Here is an 18,169-nt window from a genome sequence, read left to right as displayed (position 1 = left end):
TAATGGCAAGCAACTAGGGTTTTTTGGCGGGGGGCGTATCCTGGAGGTAACGGTCAGGAAACCGCCGCCTGCGCTGAAAACTCGTCCGAATGACCGCTTCACGCAGCAAACTCCGGTCACAAGGCAGCACCATCTCCCATAGGGTTTGATTATGCAACCTGGTAACCTTGTAATTATCATTTATATTACCGCATTTTCCGGACTATAAGTTGCAATTTTTTCATAGTTTTGGCCGGGGTGCGACTTATACTTACATTTATACTTATATACTTATACTCCGGAGCGACTTTTATGTGATATTATTTGTTATTTTCACACTTACAACCACATTTCATACAGACTATAGTCCAGAAAATACAATATTCATCATCATTATTGTGTCTTCACGGAGACAAGCAGCTCTCTCCAAATGTTCCGTAATGCACCTTTATAATAAAAAAGGCATATTCATACATTCTATAACTCTCACATTCACTTGTTGCTAAAACCTTTGACAAAACAATGAACTTGTGCTACTGCAGGGCACTCAAAGCACTCACAGAACTCATGAATCACACGCATTCATACGCTACACTAAGAGTACATGGCAGACTCGGGACACAAGTGAGACTTAGCACTAAATCATAGTTTTTTATTTTATTTTTGCAACTAAATTATGTACATGGCATTTTATTCAAATCAAATCAAATCAATTTATTTTTGTAAGGCCCAAAATCACAACAACAGTTGCCTCTGATTTTATTAAGTCTTCTCTACTTTTTTTTTACCGTTTTAGTACAAAAGCTTATTTCGAACACCTCAAATTGGCAAGAAACGTCCTTGTTCCTGAGCCAAACCCCGGTACACGTCTCCTTCTGCCGCGGCGAGGGCTGTGGGCTCATGATTAAACGCATTAATCGTTGGGTTTAAATAGCGCCTTTTAAAAGTGCTTCACGGGGCATTATTCATTCCACACTCAGGCTGCCCTGGGGCTGACTGAAGGAGGCGAGGCTGCCACCAACACACACATCAGATCTGAGCATTAACTCCGTCTTGCCTGGTCGGGCATTGACGGGCCACATCTTAAAGTCACTGTCGAGACATTATTCCAACAGAATACAAACCTGGCTGTTGTTACTCTGCGATTTGTCCTGGTCACACGACTCGCCCGCCGCCTCCTGATTGGCTGCGTCGCTGCCCTCGCCGGCGCAGACCTTGTGGTAGAGGGAGGGGGACTGGAGGCAGCTGGACTCCGGCGAGATCAGGAGCTGGATCGCCGTGGAGACCAGCCGGGCCTGGTCCCTCATCGACAGCAGCGCGTCGCGGTCCTTCTGCACCAGCGGTACGGGGAGCGAGGGGTCTGCGTGGTCCTCGCTCCTGCGTTTGTGTTCTTTCAGGTCAGAGGGGTCGGTCTCACCCCCTACTGGCTCACGACGGGATGGCGGGCTGGAATTTAAAAAAAAAGCCAGAAATATTTCTACTTGATTAAGAAACGCAATCATTCAGTAATAGGAAAGGTAATACAGGAAGAAACAGTCCTCAGAAGGCAAACAAGAAAATACCGGTACCTTCAAATATCTAATTTCACACAATTCAACTGGGGATGAAGCTTTGCGTGACAGAATGATGATGCATAATGAACTAAAAATGAATAATCTCATGTTGGGGAAGGATTCTGTTGAAATATATAACTTTATGTCAGCTGGCCCTTCATTATCAGGTGTTTTTAGGCTATAACTGTTCATACGTTATAGCCTGAGATTAATAAAGCATTGCAAATGATCTTCAACATCAACATTTAACCATGTATCTGGGACATAAAACCCCTGCAATGGAAACAATGGATGGATATATTTGGAATGCACTTTTGTTCGCAGGAAGAAAAACGACCACAAAGAAATGCACGACACAGAGTGAACAAACTATCCAGAAATGGGCTTCATAAAATGAGAAAAAATCTCCTTCACAGTTAATTTGAAACAAGGACATAATTGTCTTTACTAATCATATATATATATCATAAATATGCCAAGGCTGAACAAAATAAATAAATGGAAAAGATTATTATTTAACCCTGTTTTTTCAAGGTTAGTTTTCTTGTACATGTGAAATTGGATCAATTAACATGATCATTTCTTCTACTTTAAATGCAATTAACCAGACTTGAAGTGTTAAACAGTAAATGTGTATATTCTATATTTGCAGTTTGTACCCATAAAAAATCAACTATAGCATCTCACATGTTCTTTTTAACACAGCATAATTCAGACGGTTGTTTCCTTTCTGATTGGCTAACCTTGGTAAGCACTCAGCCGAGTCCCCGGCCTCTGCGTCCGTCTCCAGGTTGAGCCTGAGGGTGGAGGGCGCGGTGGAGGAGGCCGCGTTGTACGAGGCCAGGTCGCACCTCTGCAGGTTCGACAGGAGCACCCGGTTCTCGTACTGCAGCTTCTTCACCTTCCCGCTCAGCTCCCCGATCTGCAGCCCGGCCAGTCGCAGCTCCTCCTCCTGCGAGGGGGCGTTGACGTTTATGAGCACCGCCCCTTCCTGCGCGGCGTGCACCGGGCTGTCGTTGAGCAAACCGTCCGTCAGCGAGGCCAGCGAGTTGGACGACAGGGAGGGCGGGAGCTCCGATTTGTAGCGGTTGATCTCGTTCATGAGGAGTTTGTTCTGCTCCTCCATCTCCATCAGGGAGCGCCGCAAGAGCTCCGCCTCCTCCTCCACGAACTGCAGGTGGCGCTGGAGCTCCATCACGTTTTCGGAGGACGCCCCGCCCCCGAGAACCATGGCCCCGCCTCCGACACCGAGCGCAGGGCTGAGACTGCCTCCAACACCAGCCAGGCCTTCGAAGATATCTAAAAAACAGAAACGTACGATCATCGATTGGACCAACTAGACTTAAATATAAAGACAGAGAAACTTCTTTTAACTCTTACATATAAGAGAGTACTGTACAAGTTTGTGTTATAAATACATTTGCTCATTTACAAGAATAAAGGTTGCCCCAGTAACCATAACCCAAATCAACCAAAATGTGATTCATAGAATTTTTAACCTTTGCTTCATCTTAAAAATCTAATATTTTTCAGGAAAAGCATCACGTCCATAAAGATGCATTAGCCAAAACAATATTTCCAAAAATAAACAAAAATCCCAATACCTTTACCATTACACCAGTGTGTCAGAATACTTCAGACTGAACATGGACTTCCCTGCAGTGCTATTGTGGTGTTCAGAGCTCTTGATGCTGCGTAGAGAGTTTTAACACTCGCACATCCTCCTCAGTTGTTTCATCACGGTCTAAATCATGTGCCATGCGACTCAAAACGCTTCAAATCACACCCGGACACACAGTTGAATCCAGGCGACTGATCGTTTTGCAGCTATATCGTGTGTAATGGCGTTTTGGTAGCATTCTCTAGCATTCTCGGTTCATTTTTTACCGTTTCAGGTTCAAACTAGGTGCTTTGGACAGACAGCTGAGAGTTGATTTGAGTGTGTACCCTGTGGTCCCTTCATGTCGTCCATCTCTGCTCGGAGCCCTCTGTTCTCCACCTCCAGCTCCACGATCCGGCGGCTCAGCAGGTTCGCCTCGTCCTCCACCAGCTTCAGGTGAACGCGCACCTCGGCCTCTCGCGTGTGAGGGGAGTCCGCCACCTGACCACAGCACACGCAGCACACGCAGCACACGCAGCACACGCAGCACACGCAGCACACGCAGCACACGCAGCACACGCAGCACACGCACCCATTCCATCATCTGACTTTGATTATCTACATTATACACGGGATTTGTGGAGATTTGTTTTAGATTTGTTCATAAACACTGTTGATGTCACGAGACAATGTTTTGTTGTGTGATATTTTCTTCTGTACAAAATGTTTGTGTTACGATTATTGAAAGAAAAATGATCACGATTTAAGGATTATTCACGATTATTGAGACTGTCACTGAACAAATCTTTCATTGTCTTTCATTCCTGTGGTTCAACGTGTTACTGTTCCTCAAGTTTGTGACCGGCTTTACAAGATTCAAAGACAAAGTAAAGTTACATTTGACAAAAACAGCCAGATGGAAAAAAGACATTTAGGTCTATTTTCTGGACAATAGATTGAACTAAAATTGTCGCAATTATATTTGTTGGTTCTTACAATTATATCGTGACCTGAATAATCACAATTATCGATTCTTGACATCCTACTACTTCCTACAAAAAAATATCACGATAAACAATAATGAAACTACCCATGTCACAATAACTCTAAAGCCTGAAAACCCCTGTCTAAATAAAGAATATTGTTAAAAAACATAATCTGTGATAAATAACCATCACTTTCTAACTTTCTTGTAGCAAGTTAGTGTCTTTAATTAGTCAAAGAAAGTAAAATAAACTGGACAGAATAAACACTGAGCCCAATTTTGTTTTTGCTCCAGTCGATCTGGTCAAAATTAAGTAAAATTCTGCAAGAAGTTCAATTGTGCTAAATCTTTCTAAATTGCTTCTCGTGCATCTGAGGTGCTCAAACTAAGCCTCCGTACTACACCCAAAACTCTGATTAGACCTTTGTAAATGAAATGATTATATCCACCTCTCGCTCTCTGCTCTTGACCACTTCTCTCCTTGTTCTCTTGTCTCTCACTAATTCCCTCATTAATCATCTCTTTCTCTCTCTGCTCGCCCTCCCCACACCGCCCCCTACTGTCCACGATGAGCCCTGCATTGCCACAGTGCGGTGGGGGCCGTGGGGCCGTGCGCGCACCTCTTCCACGGTGAGGCTGGCGTCCACGTCTCCGTAGAGCGAGCGGAACTTGGACAGCTCCTCCTTCATGGCGTCGCTGTCCTTCACCAGCTTGCTCAGCTTCTTACACATCATGGCCGACTCCTCTTTGGCGAAGTGCAGCTGGCATTTCAGGTCCGAGCTGTCCTCCTGGAACGTTCAGGGAGAGAAGTGCAGTGAGTGAGTGACTGGGTCGGATGTGTACCTGATTTTGAGTTGTTATTCTTTTGTATATCTGAATATTTGGCTGCTTTGACGACGTAAAAAGCCTTTTGTTCAGGCACTCGAAAAGACAGCAACTTATTCTTTGTTGGAACGCTTCTGATTTTAGTGCTTCCGTCGTTTGAAGTGAGGCAAGAGATGTTGGAGGCATGTGATCGTCTCCATGGTGATGTGTAATCGCCAATATGTTTGGGACATTTGAATTTGAATGTGGCTTGGAGCGCAGTTTGGAGTATTTTCTTGTGTTAATGTGTTTTAAAGTTTGTCTTCAGGTCTCAAGGTTAAAAGATAATTACCAATAGACATTTTAATTTATTTTTGAATAGAAATAAATATAAAAATGACGAAAATTATTGAAAATTGAGATCAATATGGGGGACATTTTGTATATTTTTTTCCCCATCATATTGCCATGCCCTCGCTGAGCCTGAAATGTTCCACGTGGTATTGAATGTACAGTATCTCCATGGAGACAAGCAGGTGACAGCACCAGACCAAGTTACACATCAGATCTAAAAACAGCTGTAATATAAAGGTTTAAAGGACACATATTGAGATCACATCACAGATCATCACATTTACAGTTTGTCCATCGTAAACTACAATATTGATCTAAAATTGCTTAGTAATAGAAACATGTCCAGTGACTTCCTGTTCAAAACAAATAAGCCCCGCCTCTTCATAGTGACATTTCCCCATAACAAACAGCAGATTTTAATTTACATCTTTTTATTTTTGAAAAGTGGCTACGTGACATTTTGACTCTGAATATTATATCATTATTTTTTCCCCAAAATAATCTGAACTGTGTACAGAGATGTGGGCGGGGATAGGGGATAGGTGAAAACAGCAATTTTCTGAGCACTCAAGTCTCAGTTTCAATACCTGACAATACAGGATTACTACAGACAATCAAAATACAACTTTGAGTAAACTAATGATGAGGAAAGACGTTTGAAACCAGGTTCATTAAAGGTTAGTGTGCATATGTCCCCTTAATGCTACACTGTGGAACATTCCAGACAAAGCAGAGGAGACCAGCAGCTCATACATAGAGCATACGTCAACTGAGATCATTGATATTCTAAACCATAAAAGAAACACAAGTTAGAGCTGAGTTCGGAGCCTGAAGCCTCTTGAATTCTTTGGTATAAAGCTGTTATTGTGATGCTTTATTTTCCCTATAAACATAAAACTTCCATCTGTTCCTGAACACAAATTCCACAAATGCCCACAGCGAGTGAAACGCCCTTAATATCACGAACAAAGATGACGAATCCTGCATGTAATTTGCGATATCCAAACAGTAGTTCTATTATTCCTGCGGCGCTGACCTGGATGAACTTTGATACATTCTGAGCTTTATTTGTTGAACTGAGTCTCCAGACGTTTGACGTGTTTAACCAAGTTCCATTTATGGCGGTGGTTTGGACTGAGCCACAGACACAGACGCAAGGGAGAGAATTCAAACCACAACTGACCTACAAAAGGTTTTTATAGATGTTTGAAAGAGAAGGAGGTAAGTATTAGGGGATTTGAGTTTAAAGTAATGGTGTGTTCCTGGTAAATGGGAGGTTTGGGTGCTTCTGACTTAAGAGAGGTTCAGATGAATGTTCTGTAGAAACAACATGTTCACTATTACGAGATTGAATGGCATCCCAGTCAGAAGATGTTTCCAAGTTGGAGAGCAGGAAAGCCAGTGTTTCAAAGATGGAACCAGCCCAAGACCCAAAGTGCAGTGGGAAAATATCTGTAAAATCCTTGTAAAACACAAAACTAGCTTTTGAATAAATGTTTGAGTTCTTGTGTATGTCTTTTGTTCATAGTTATGTTTTTAAAACCTTAATACTATTAGTGTGTCCTGACAAGTACATGTGGTATAAGTAGATCTGGGAGATATGTTGAAAAATGTATAAAAGCACAATTGTCCATCCATCCATCCATCTTCTGCCGCTTTATCCGGGGCCGGGTCGTGGGGGCAGCAGTCTGAGCAGGGACTCCCAGACTTCCTTCTCCCCAGACACTTCCTCTAACTCCTCCGGGGGGATCCCGAGGCGTTCCCAGGCCAGCCGAGAGACATAGTCTCTTCAGCGTGTCCTGGGTCTTCCCCGGGGCCTCTTCCCGGTGGAACATGCCCGAAACACCTCCCGAGGGAGGCGCCCAGGAGGCATCCGGAACAGATGCCCGAGCCACCTCAGCTGGCTCCTCTCGACGTGGAGGAGCAGCGGCTCTACTCCGAGCTCCCCCCGTGTGGCCGAGCTCCTCACCTTATCTCTAAGGGAGCGCCCAGCCACACGGCGGAGGAAACTCATTTCGACCGCTTGTATCCGCGATCTTGTTCTTTCGGTCACTACCCAAAGCTCATGACCATAGGTGAGGTCAGAACGTAGAGCGACCGGTAAATTGAGAGCTTTGTCTTTCGGCTCAGCTCCCTCTTTACCACAACGGTCCGATGCAGCGACTGCATCACTGCAGCCGCTGCACCGATCCGCCTGTCGATCTCACGCTCCATCCTTCCCTCACTCGTGAACAAGACCCCGAGATACTTGAACTCCTCCACTTGGGGCAAGGACACCCCACCCACCCGGAGAGGGCAAGCCACCTTTTTCCGGTCGAGAACCATGGCCTCGGATTTGGAGGTGCTGATTCTCATCCCAGCCGCTTCACACTCGGCTGCAAACCGTCCCAGTGCATGTTGCAGGTCCGGGTTTGATGGAGCCATCGGGACAACATCGTCTGCAAACAGCAGAGATGAGATCCTGTGGTCCCCAAACCGGACACCCTCAGACCCCTGACCACACCCTCCGACCCCTGACTGCGCCTAGAAATTCTGTCCATAAAAATTATGAACAGAACCGGTGACAAAGGGCAGCCCTGGCGGAGTCCAACATGCACTGGGAACAGGTCTGACTTACTGGCGGCAATGCGAACACAGCTCCTGCTCCGGTCATACAGGGACTGGACAGCCCTGAGCAAAGGGCCCCGGACCCCGTACTCCCGGAGCACCCCCCAAAGGACACCCCGAGGGACACGGTCGAAAGCCTTCTCCAGATCCACAAAGCACATGTGGACTGGTTGGGCAAACTCCCATGAGCCCTCGAGCACCCGATGGAGGGTATAGAGCTGGTCCAGTGTTCCACGACCGGGACGAAAACCACTCTGCTCCTCCTGAATCAGAGGTTCGACTTTCGGTCAGATTCTCCTCTCCAGTACCTTGGAATAGACCTTACCCGGGAGGCTGAGGAGTGTGATCCCTCTGTAGTTGGAACACACCCTCCGGTCCCCCTTCTTGAACAGAGGGACCACCACCCCGGTCTGCCAGTCCAGAGGCACTGTCCCCGAACGCCACGCGATGTTGGAGAGACGTGTCAACCAAGACAGTCCTACAACATCCAGATACTTTAGGTACTCAGGGCGGATCTCATCCACCCCCGGAGCCCTGCCACCGAGGAGTTTGCGAACAACCTCAGTGACTTCAGCTTGGGTGATGGATGAGCCAGCCTCTGAGTCCCCGGTCTCTACTTCCTCTTCGGAAGACGTGACTGAGGGATTAAGGAGATCCTCAAAGTATTCCTTCCACCGTCCGACGACATCCCCAGTCGAGGTCAGCAGGCCTCCACCCGCACCGTAAACGGTGTTGGTGAGACACTGCTTCCCCCTCCTGAGGCGCCGGACGGTTTGCCAGAATTTTTTTGGTGCTGACCGATAGTCCTCCTCCATGGCCTCCCCGAACTCCTCCCAGGCCCGGGTTTTTGCCTCTGCGACAGCACGAGCCGCGGCTCGCTTGGCCTGCCGATACCCTTCGATGACCTCCGGAGACCTACAAGCCAGAGTGGCCTGATAGGCCTCCTTCTTCAGTCTGACGGCATCCCTTACTTTCGGTGTCCACCACCGGGTTCGGGGGTTGCCGCCACGACAGGCACCAGAGACCTTGCGACCACAGCTTCGAGCAGCCGCATCAACAATGGAGGCGGAGAACATGGTCCACTCGGACTCAATGTCCCCAACCTCCCCCGGGACATGGGAGAAGCTCTCCCGGAGGTGCGAGTTGAATACCCTACTGACAGAGGGCTCCACAAGACGTTCCCAACAGACCCTCACAATGCGCTTGGGTCTGCCAAGTCTGTCCGGCTTCCTCCTCCGCCAGCGGATCCAACTCACCACCAGGTGGTGATCGGTTGACAACTCCGACCCTCTCTTCACCCGAGTGTCCAAGACACGCGGCCGGAGGTCTGATGACACGACAACAAAGTCGATCATTGACCTCCGGCCTGTGTCCTGGTGCCATGTGCACTGATGGACACCCTTGTGCTTGAACATGGTGTTCGTTATGGACAATCCGTGGCTAGCACAGAAGTCCAATAACTGAACACCGCTCGGGTTCAGATCGGGGAAGCCGTTCTTCCCGATCACCCCTCTCCAGGTGTCACTGTCATTGCCCACGTGGGCGTTGAAGTCCCCCAGTAGAACAACGGAGTCCCCGGTCGGTGCACTGTCCAGTCCCCCTCCCAAGGACTCCAAGAAGGCCGGGTACTCTGCACTGCTGTTCGGCCCGTAGGCCGCCACAACAGTGAGAGACCTGTCCCCCACCCGAAGGCGGAGGGATGCGACCCTCTCGTTCACCGGGGTAAACTCCAACACGTGGCGGCTGAGCTGAGGGGCTATCAGCCCACACCAGCCCCGCCCACACCAGCCCGCCGCCTCTCTCCGCGGGCAACACCAGAGAAGTGGAGCGTCCAGCCCCTCTCGAGGAGATGGTTCCAGAGCCCAAACTGTGCGTGGAGGTGAGGCCGACTATATCTAGTCGATATCGCTCAACCTCCCGCACAAGCTCAGGCTCTTTCCCCCCCAGCGAGGTGACATTCCATGTCCCCAGAGTTAGTCTCTGTGTCTGGAGACACAATTGTTTTGGAGAAAACCATTTGAATCGTTTGCAGTTTACATGGAGCGACAGCGGCTCAGTGGCTGGACTCGTCCAACAAACCAAAAGTCAGAGGATCGATTCCCGCTTGGACCGAGTTCTGTCTTTGTGTTCTAGGGCAAGAAGAGTGTTTTTGACGCTCGGAGGGGACTTAGGCTTCATGAAAACGAGCATGACTGAAGCTAAATGCTCCAGGTATGTTTTTGATGAGGGAGCAATGTTAGAACATGGTTAACAGCTCAAACATAGTACATTTAGCATGATATGTGTCATTTAATCAGTGGATTTTTAGACTAACTGTTGTATTTAGAAGACAAAGCGCAAGTCATTTTAAAATAAATCTTTCAATCATAACATTTGGCCTTTCATTTTCATAATTTCCTGGTCAAAACCTGCACAGGTGTGAACAGAAAGAAAGAAATCAGATTACGCACATCAGACATGATCTCATTTAAATCCAGAAATGAGATAAGGTTTAGATTTAGCATGGAAACAGCCGTAGTTTATCATCCTCGAGCTAATGAAGCTGTCAAAGTTCTTTGGTAATGTCCAGCTAATATGCCCACACAAACACACAGATACACAGCCACAGCGGGCGGAGTGTCTTGCTCAGGGACACACAACAACAATAAGCAAGTGTTGCAAGAAAACAAACCACCAACTTTCTAGTGATTGGGTACCGATGTTGCCGATTTTTACAGGCAATTCCATACAAAGATAAATGTCTGTAAAGATCATCTGTAATCTCGAACAGAGCAGCAGGATCGCATTAGGTTCAACACCTGGAGACGAGCTGAAGGACGAGGAGGGGAAACACGCTGAGGCTTCCCGCTGTGTCCCGCTAAGACAAAAACTCCTCAAGAGAATAGCACATGATTGAAAACATGACGTGATCCAAAACGACCTGCCCGTTAAAAAGTGAATCTGTGATGTGCAAAACCATCACAAATACAAATATTTTATGAAGAATGGCTTGGCAACTTCTTCTTAGCTGTAAGTTAGGTCAAATCTCTCATGTTTCAAATGCAGCTAAAGGTTTATAAGAATATAGATGATTAACGAGGTTGATGAGTAAATCAATGTTTTTATCAGTAATGCAACAAAAATGCAGGAAGTGACAGATCCTCCTACACTTCCAGGCAATAAACTGTAACAAATATGATGTAAATTCACCTTTTTGAGAATGAAACTTCTAAGTTAAAGCTAGCTCTGACTTTAATTTGGTTTGAACGCCGCTCTTTGGTTGTTAAAGGTCACAGGCCCTGGTTTAGTAGTTACAAAGTCTATGCTAATGCTTTATTAAGACTATATATATAAGGTATATAAGGTGTAATTATTATAAAGCGTTTTTTTTACAATATTGGACAAGCCTCTGACAATAACGTCGGAATGTTCAGCTAAACTATTTGAGTAGATTAAAGAATAAATAATAATTAAAAAAACATTATTATTATTGCTGATATCGAGTAGTTACAGTGTTACATAGGTAGAAATCGAAAAATAGTTATTGTTTTTTTTATCTTGAAGGAGTTGTGGGACTTTTATTTCAAGCAACAAAACTATGCAGTAAGTAAAGTTAAGTACAGAAACTATTCAAATTGGTCCGATAAACAGCCGGCGACCCCAAACCAGCTGGATCAGCCGGCGTGGGGGTGAGATGTGGGTAAATACAGCTGCACCGACCTGAGGGCACGGCTTCTTCTCCGCTTTGTTGTTGGCTCTCGCTCCTCTTTTTTTCTGGGTGCTCTGCAAAAAGAGACAAAGAGAAAGACGTATTTAAAAAACGACAGATTTCAATCAGGTTCGATTTTTGTATGAAACAGAATTCGACTTAAGTGCGAGTTTAGAGCGCCGACAAATACTGTTTAAATTCTGCCTGCCACGTTTTCCTCTCAGTCAAACACGTTTCAAGCTTTTCAGATGTGTTTTGTGCCACGTCTCTCCACTGCTCGTAAAAGTGTTTGTTTTTCGAGCTGTTGAGAGAGAAAGAAATAACTTTTATGACTCATTATTGACGAACGAACTACAAAAGTGTCACGTTGCGCTATTTATTTAAAGCAACTAATGTTATTTAACACTATTGCACAGTTTGTTTTAGAGAGAATCTCCTGCTGTCAGTGATATAATGTGGTTTCAAAGTTGTTTATTGGGTTATTTTTTGTAACAATGTATTGCGGTTGTAAGTGGGACAAAGTTGTGCGGCGTGGTAAGAGGGACATTTAGGTTGATTTTAACTTCAACATCTCTAAAAATAGTAGTAGCAAAAGGTCACGTCGTACTCAGAAAGTGAAGATTTTCTCACTATTTTATATAGTTCATGTGCCATTAGTGAAAAGGCGGGACATTCTCTCACATGTTAACGCTGTGATATTTATGTCATTATTTTGCTCTCCTCCTCAGTCACATGTAAAAGAGTTTAAAGTGTTTAGAGAATCAGAATCATCAACTTAATGTTAGTTAGCCTTCAGCTCAGATGCCAGTTTTTCACACAAATCATCAAAATAAAACGGTTGATGAGTTGGTACCAGTTGACACCTTTTTGATTATTTATGGAACTTTTAGCAATTGGCTAATGCTAACGGCTATAGGGGAAAGCACAGGGGCCGGCTCCAGAGTGCTTCAAGTCTTACTGGACAAGCCGAGCTAAGAAGTGATCGATAACATGAGCATCGAAGGTAGAGGTGGGAGAGAGAAACCATTTATAATATTGCAATTGTTGTTTTGAAGATCTGCAAAATTTTGAATATTGAGTCTTGTTTGTTGTTCTTGTTCTTCTATATTATTTATATTTTGAAAAAAAAAAAAAAAGACAAAAAAAAGAAACACATTTAAAAGGCTGCAAAAACAAAAGCAAATTAACAATAAATATGAAAGAAACTGCAAAAAGTGCCATGATCCAAAAAAGTCAAATGAAGTGACATTTCTGCACTTTTGTGGTTTTTGCGCCTCGTACAAACCTTTAAGACATTTACGAGCACGTTTTGGCACAATTTCGATGGACTAACATAATATTCACAAACGTATCTGTCCATGACCCTCCGACGCAGCAGCAGAACCACCAGCCTCCTCAGCCTCTTTCGCTCCTTCCCCGTCATCCCTTGTGTTTGTCAACTGGTTCCAATGACTTTGGCAGAGTCAAAACCGAGCGATGCAAATTGGCATTATTACATCTCACATGACAAACGAGCTAGTTTATGCTAATGGATAATACGGCTAACATTTCCCAGTCAACCAATCCCACAAGCGACAGTGTTAAGAGCCTGGCGTAACGAAGGCTAAATGGATTGTTGCGTTCAAAGGCGCAGAGCAATAAACGTAAATGTGAGAACTGTGAATAATAAAACAATAAGCCTAATATGAGCGCTCGCCGCTGCAGATAAATCACGTTTCTTTATTGGAAGTGCACACGCACAGAGAAACACGCATCATCATTGCAGCCTCAGCATCCTTCAGCCTTCCTTCCTCCGGTCCGCCGTTGTCATGGAAACAGAGTCGGTCCTCGGCAACCGGCGCGCGGCGACAACAAAAGAAAAGGTATGCCGAGACGAGGAGGAGGAGGAAGAAGAGGTGAGACGGGCTGAAGAGGAAATAATGAGCAACTTGAGCGTGAAAAAAGCAGATGAAAACATGAGGATTCCTGCAGGAGGTGAATAACTGTCTTTAAAAGCAAAGTCAAGTTCAAAAAGCCTTGGTCTGAGTCTGTGTGTTTGGATTGTGTAAAGAGACGATTGGAGAATGGTGGAGTAGTTAGTGCTATGGCCCCGTGGCTAGGAGTTCCGTGGTTGGATTCCTGGATGGAAGTATTTCTTTGTTTCCTCCCTGTGTCTGTCTGCAGCGCTTTGTTCATTCTTTATTTATGTATCGAATCTGATCTCGTTTTAATACAAGCAAAAATAAATACTGGAACAAAAAGAAGACACGGAGAGAATGTCCTAAACATGGAGTCCGGCATATTCAGAACATTTGGAACAAACTCTGTTAAATGTGTCAATTATTAATTTTTTTTTAATGTTACCGTATTTTCCGGATCCTAAATGGTCATGGAGATGAATGTGTTACGTTAGCATACGTTCACCTATTCACCATGTTTGTTCCCTAATCTCTTTAAATTGTATTTCAAGATGTTCTTGGTCTTGGATTTAATCAAATAAATGTCCTCAAAAAGTGCGACTAAAATACTCCAGTGCAACTTATATATTTATACTCATATATTTATACTTATACTTATATATCATATACTCCAGTGCGTCCAGCGCGACTTACGGTAATTAGTTAAAGTTCAGTTAGTAACTGTCAGTCCAGCCCATGAATGTCAGGGTTAAAAACATGAACATGCTCAGAGAGACAAGAGGTGCAATCACACGTGTCATTATTTGGTCCCAAATTGAGACAATTTTAGTCTTTGGTTTGGTCCTATTTTAATCCTTGTTTAGTCCAAGTTTAGTTTTGGGTTTAGTCACAGCCTAAATCCAGTCCAAGCCACAACTAAGCAAGAACTAAACCAGCTCTAAAGCAAACATATATATATATATATATATATATATATATATATATATATATATATATATATATATATATATATATATATATATATATATATATATATATATATATATGTCTCTGAATCAAGAGTACAATGGAAAAGTAAATCAATAATAATAATGTCTTTAAAGATGCACCACCTGCTCATCTACATGGAAATCCCATCGCTTTGCTTAGAATGTTCCACAGTACCACGCTGAACGTGTCTATCTCCATGGAGACAAACAGGTGCCAGGCCAAGTTACAAGTTAGAGCTGTGGAGAGGCAAGCCCGCTAACAGCTAAAAAATGCATTTTTCAACTATTCAAATTGAGCCTTTGCAATTTGAATAATATAGTAAAAGGTTTGTACTTGGCAGAATGAATAAATTATAACAATTCAAGTGTCATTTCATACATAAGACTTTTAAGATTTCCAATATCTGCTCAAAAAATACATCTTTTGAACACCCAGCAACGCACCAACATCCCTTTCACCCAGTCAAAAAACCCACCAACATACGTTTTCCCTCTACTGACCTCTACTGGCTGGAGTGAGTAAATACCAAAACCCTTACACTGTTCCGTGATTCGTTTGTTTATGTAATGTCGCTCCTTCTGGTCCCTACAGATACATGCATGCACGCTCTTTCTTAGCCATTGCGCTGACGTTCTTCACATAAGTTGGCTTGGATGATTGTCATTTCTGAGTCAGCATTTTGGTAAAGCTATAATTGCAGTTCTTTTCCTCTCCAGCGTCAGCAGGATGCAGACGGCTGATCGACAGAGCGCTATTACAGGGCCCAAAATACATGCTCCGGCTCTACTGCGCGTTGGACCAGGATTAGATTATAGAAGGTTAGACACGGGAGTGCGTCTGAGGTATTAGCCACGTCTGTACATGTTGTCTTATGTAATGATGCAAACACGTAAACACCTCCATCACACAGTATAATGATATTAAAGGTCATTTAAAAAGGTGCACTACGTAATCTTTCTGGTAGAAGGTACGCCAACTGTTTGTCTCCATGGCGATGTTACTGCTTTGACTGGAATTCTGCACCGTGGCATTAAACTATGTTGCATTTATTAAATTACAGACGTTTTTATTGCTCAAAAATACTTAAAAAAAAAGAAAATAAAACCATAAAACAACAAAAACAACCAGGACAAGACCAACATAAGAAAAGTAAAAATAAAAAAGGAGAGGAGGCATTAATATTATTAATATGGTTAATAACCATAACAATACACATCTCCATGGAGATAGGCAGGTGGACCAGAATGAAAAATCAATAAATAGTACTCATTTAATTGAATTTTGTCTCATGGCATGGTCTGCCGCAGAATTAAAGTGACGTGCGGCCTTTCCGTTCACGTGGAGTCGACAAGCACGACCCAGACTTAATTTAGTCCTAAGCCCGAGTTAAACATAGACTTAAGCAAATATGAATCCCACTTTGATGAGGTCGGACCGCTTGAAACAGAATTCAGTTACACAGCAAAACATTACTGCCAATATAGATCTACAGATTTAACTGGTGGAAAAAAAGTGGAGAAACCGGGGTCTTTGTAGTAGGAAAAATGTCATTAATTTGAAGTGTTTTCATCCGCAGTAAAAGCAGAAATGTCCACTCTATGGGTCACTCCTCCTCCTTCTCTAATGACCACCAGAACCAGCACTGCATGGGAACAAAGAACAAAGAGTTACATAAGCCCCAAGTGAGAGAAGGAGAGAGAGAGAGAGAGAGAGAGAGAGAGAAGGAGAGAGAGAGAGACACAGAGAGAGAGAGAGAGAGAGAGCGAGGGAGAGAGAGAGAGAGAGAGCGAGGGAGAGAGAGAGAGAGAGAGAGAGAGAGAGAGAGAGCGAGGGAGAGAGAGAGGGAGAGAGAGAGAGACACAGAGAGAGAGAGAGAGAGAGAGAGAGAGAGAGAGGGAGAGAGAGAGAGACAGAGAGAGAGAGAGAGAGAGAGAGAGAGAGAGAGCGAGGGAGAGAGAGAGGGAGAGAGAGAGAGACACAGAGAGAGAGAGAGAGAGAGAGAGAGAGAGAGAGAGGAGAGGGAGAGAGAGAGAGACAGAGAGAGAGAGAGAGAGAGAGAGCGAGGGAGAGAGAGAGAGAGAGAGAGAGAGAGAGAGAGCGAGCGAGGGAGAGAGAGAGAGAGAGAGAGAGAGAGAGGAGAGACAGAGAGAGAGAGAGCGAGGGAGAGAGAGAGAGAGAGAGAGAGCGAGGGAGAGAGAGAGGGAGAGAGAGAGAGACACAGAGAGAGAGAGAGAGAGAGAGAGAGAGGGAGAGAGAGAGAGACAGAGAGAGAGAGAGAGAGAAGAGAAGGAGAGAGAGAGAGACAGAGAGAGAGAGAGAGAGAGAGAGAGAGCGAGGGAGAGAGAGAGAGAGAGAGAGAGAGAGCGAGGGAGAGAGAGAGAGAGAGAGAGAGAGAGAGGAGAGACAGAGAGAGAGAGAGCGAGGGAGAGAGAGAGAGAGAGAGAGAGAGAGAGAGAGCGAGGGAGAGAGAGAGGGAGAGAGAGAGAGACACAGAGAGAGAGAGAGAGAGAGAGAGAGAGAGGGAGAGAGACAGAGAGAGAGAGAGAGAGAGAAGGAGAGAGAGAGAGACAGAGAGAGAGAGAGAGAGAGAGAGAGAGCGAGGGAGAGAGAGAGAGAGAGAGAGAGAGAGAGCGAGGGAGAGAGAGAGAGAGAGAGAGAGAGAGAGAGGAGAGACAGAGAGAGAGAGAGCGAGGGAGAGAGAGAGAGAGAGAGAGAGAGAGAGAGAGAGCGAGGGAGAGAGAGAGGGAGAGAGAGAGAGACACAGAGAGAGAGAGAGAGAGAGAGAGAGAGAGGGAGAGAGACAGAGAGAGAGAGAGAGAGAGAAGGAGAGAGAGAGAGACAGAGAGAGAGAGAGAGAGAGAGACAGAGAGAGAGAGAGAGAGAGAAGGAGAGAGAGAGACACAGAGAGAGAGAGAGAGAGAGAGAGGGAGAGAGAGAGAGACAGAGAGAGAGAGAGAGACACAGAGAGAGAGAGAGAGAGAGAGAGAGAGGGAGAGAGAGAGAGACACAGAGAGAGAGAGAGAGAGAGAGAGAGAGACACAGAGAGAGAGAGAGAGAGAGAGGGAGAGAGAGAGAGACAGAGAGAGAGAGAGAGAGAGACACAGAGAGAGAGAAGGAGAGAGAGAGAGAGACAGAGAGAGAGAGAGAGAGAGAGAGAGAGGGAGAGAGAGACACCGAGAGAGAGAAGGAGAGATAGAGAGAGAGAGAGAGCGAGGGAGAGAGAGAGAGAGAGAGAGAGAGAGAGAGAGCGAGGGAGAGAGAGAGAGAGAGAGAGAGAGAGAGAGAGAGAGAGACACAGAAAGAGAGAGACAAATATGCCTTTTATTCCTAATAAAATAAGAAATAAAAGTAGAATATCCTTTTCCATCGCTCTCTGAGCTTATTCACTTTTTAGCCGCCTTTAGATTTGTTTGTTCAAGTCATATTTAGTTAGTGAATGTTCATTTGTTTGTGAGGAGCGCTGGAGGTAAAGCTGCTGCTGCAGCAGGGGCAGTGCAGCTCATTAGTGAAGAGTCGTTCAAAACCCAGGGCTGTAACAGTGAATTAGTGTCGAGGATGAAAGACAAGATTGTATCGTCTTTCGACATAATAACAGACCCAAGATACTTTTGAGTCCTATGTAGTATGTTCTACTGAAAACCCACTCGGGAGGTTTCAACATTCATGTGGAATCTAGTCATATGTTTCTTGTTTGTTTTAAACTCTGATCAC

The 18,169-nt window shown here is 44.9% G+C and overlaps 1 protein-coding gene across 1 annotated transcript in view; it reads right to left on the bottom strand.

Annotated features, from left to right (window-relative positions):
* The window catches only part of mtcl2 (microtubule crosslinking factor 2), a 156,789-nt gene that overhangs the window by 36,079 nt on the left and 102,541 nt on the right, over positions 1–18,169 (bottom strand). Inside the window, exons 5-9 of the mRNA XM_072448674.1 lie at positions 11,582–11,644; positions 4,738–4,905; positions 3,480–3,633; positions 2,276–2,831; positions 1,104–1,425 (exon numbers count right to left, since the gene is read on the bottom strand). Coding sequence (XP_072304775.1) covers positions 1,104–1,425; positions 2,276–2,831; positions 3,480–3,633; positions 4,738–4,905; positions 11,582–11,644 — 1,263 coding nt within the window. The remainder of the gene's footprint in view (positions 1–1,103; positions 1,426–2,275; positions 2,832–3,479; positions 3,634–4,737; positions 4,906–11,581; positions 11,645–18,169) is intronic.

This window comes from Eucyclogobius newberryi, unplaced genomic scaffold (assembly GCF_026437365.1).
Source record: "Eucyclogobius newberryi isolate DKJ021-1_F unplaced genomic scaffold, fEucNew1.0.hap1 SCAF_17, whole genome shotgun sequence".
Classification (NCBI taxonomy): Eukaryota; Metazoa; Chordata; class Actinopteri; order Gobiiformes; family Gobiidae; genus Eucyclogobius; species Eucyclogobius newberryi.
This window is presented reverse-complemented; position numbering and strand designations above follow the sequence as displayed.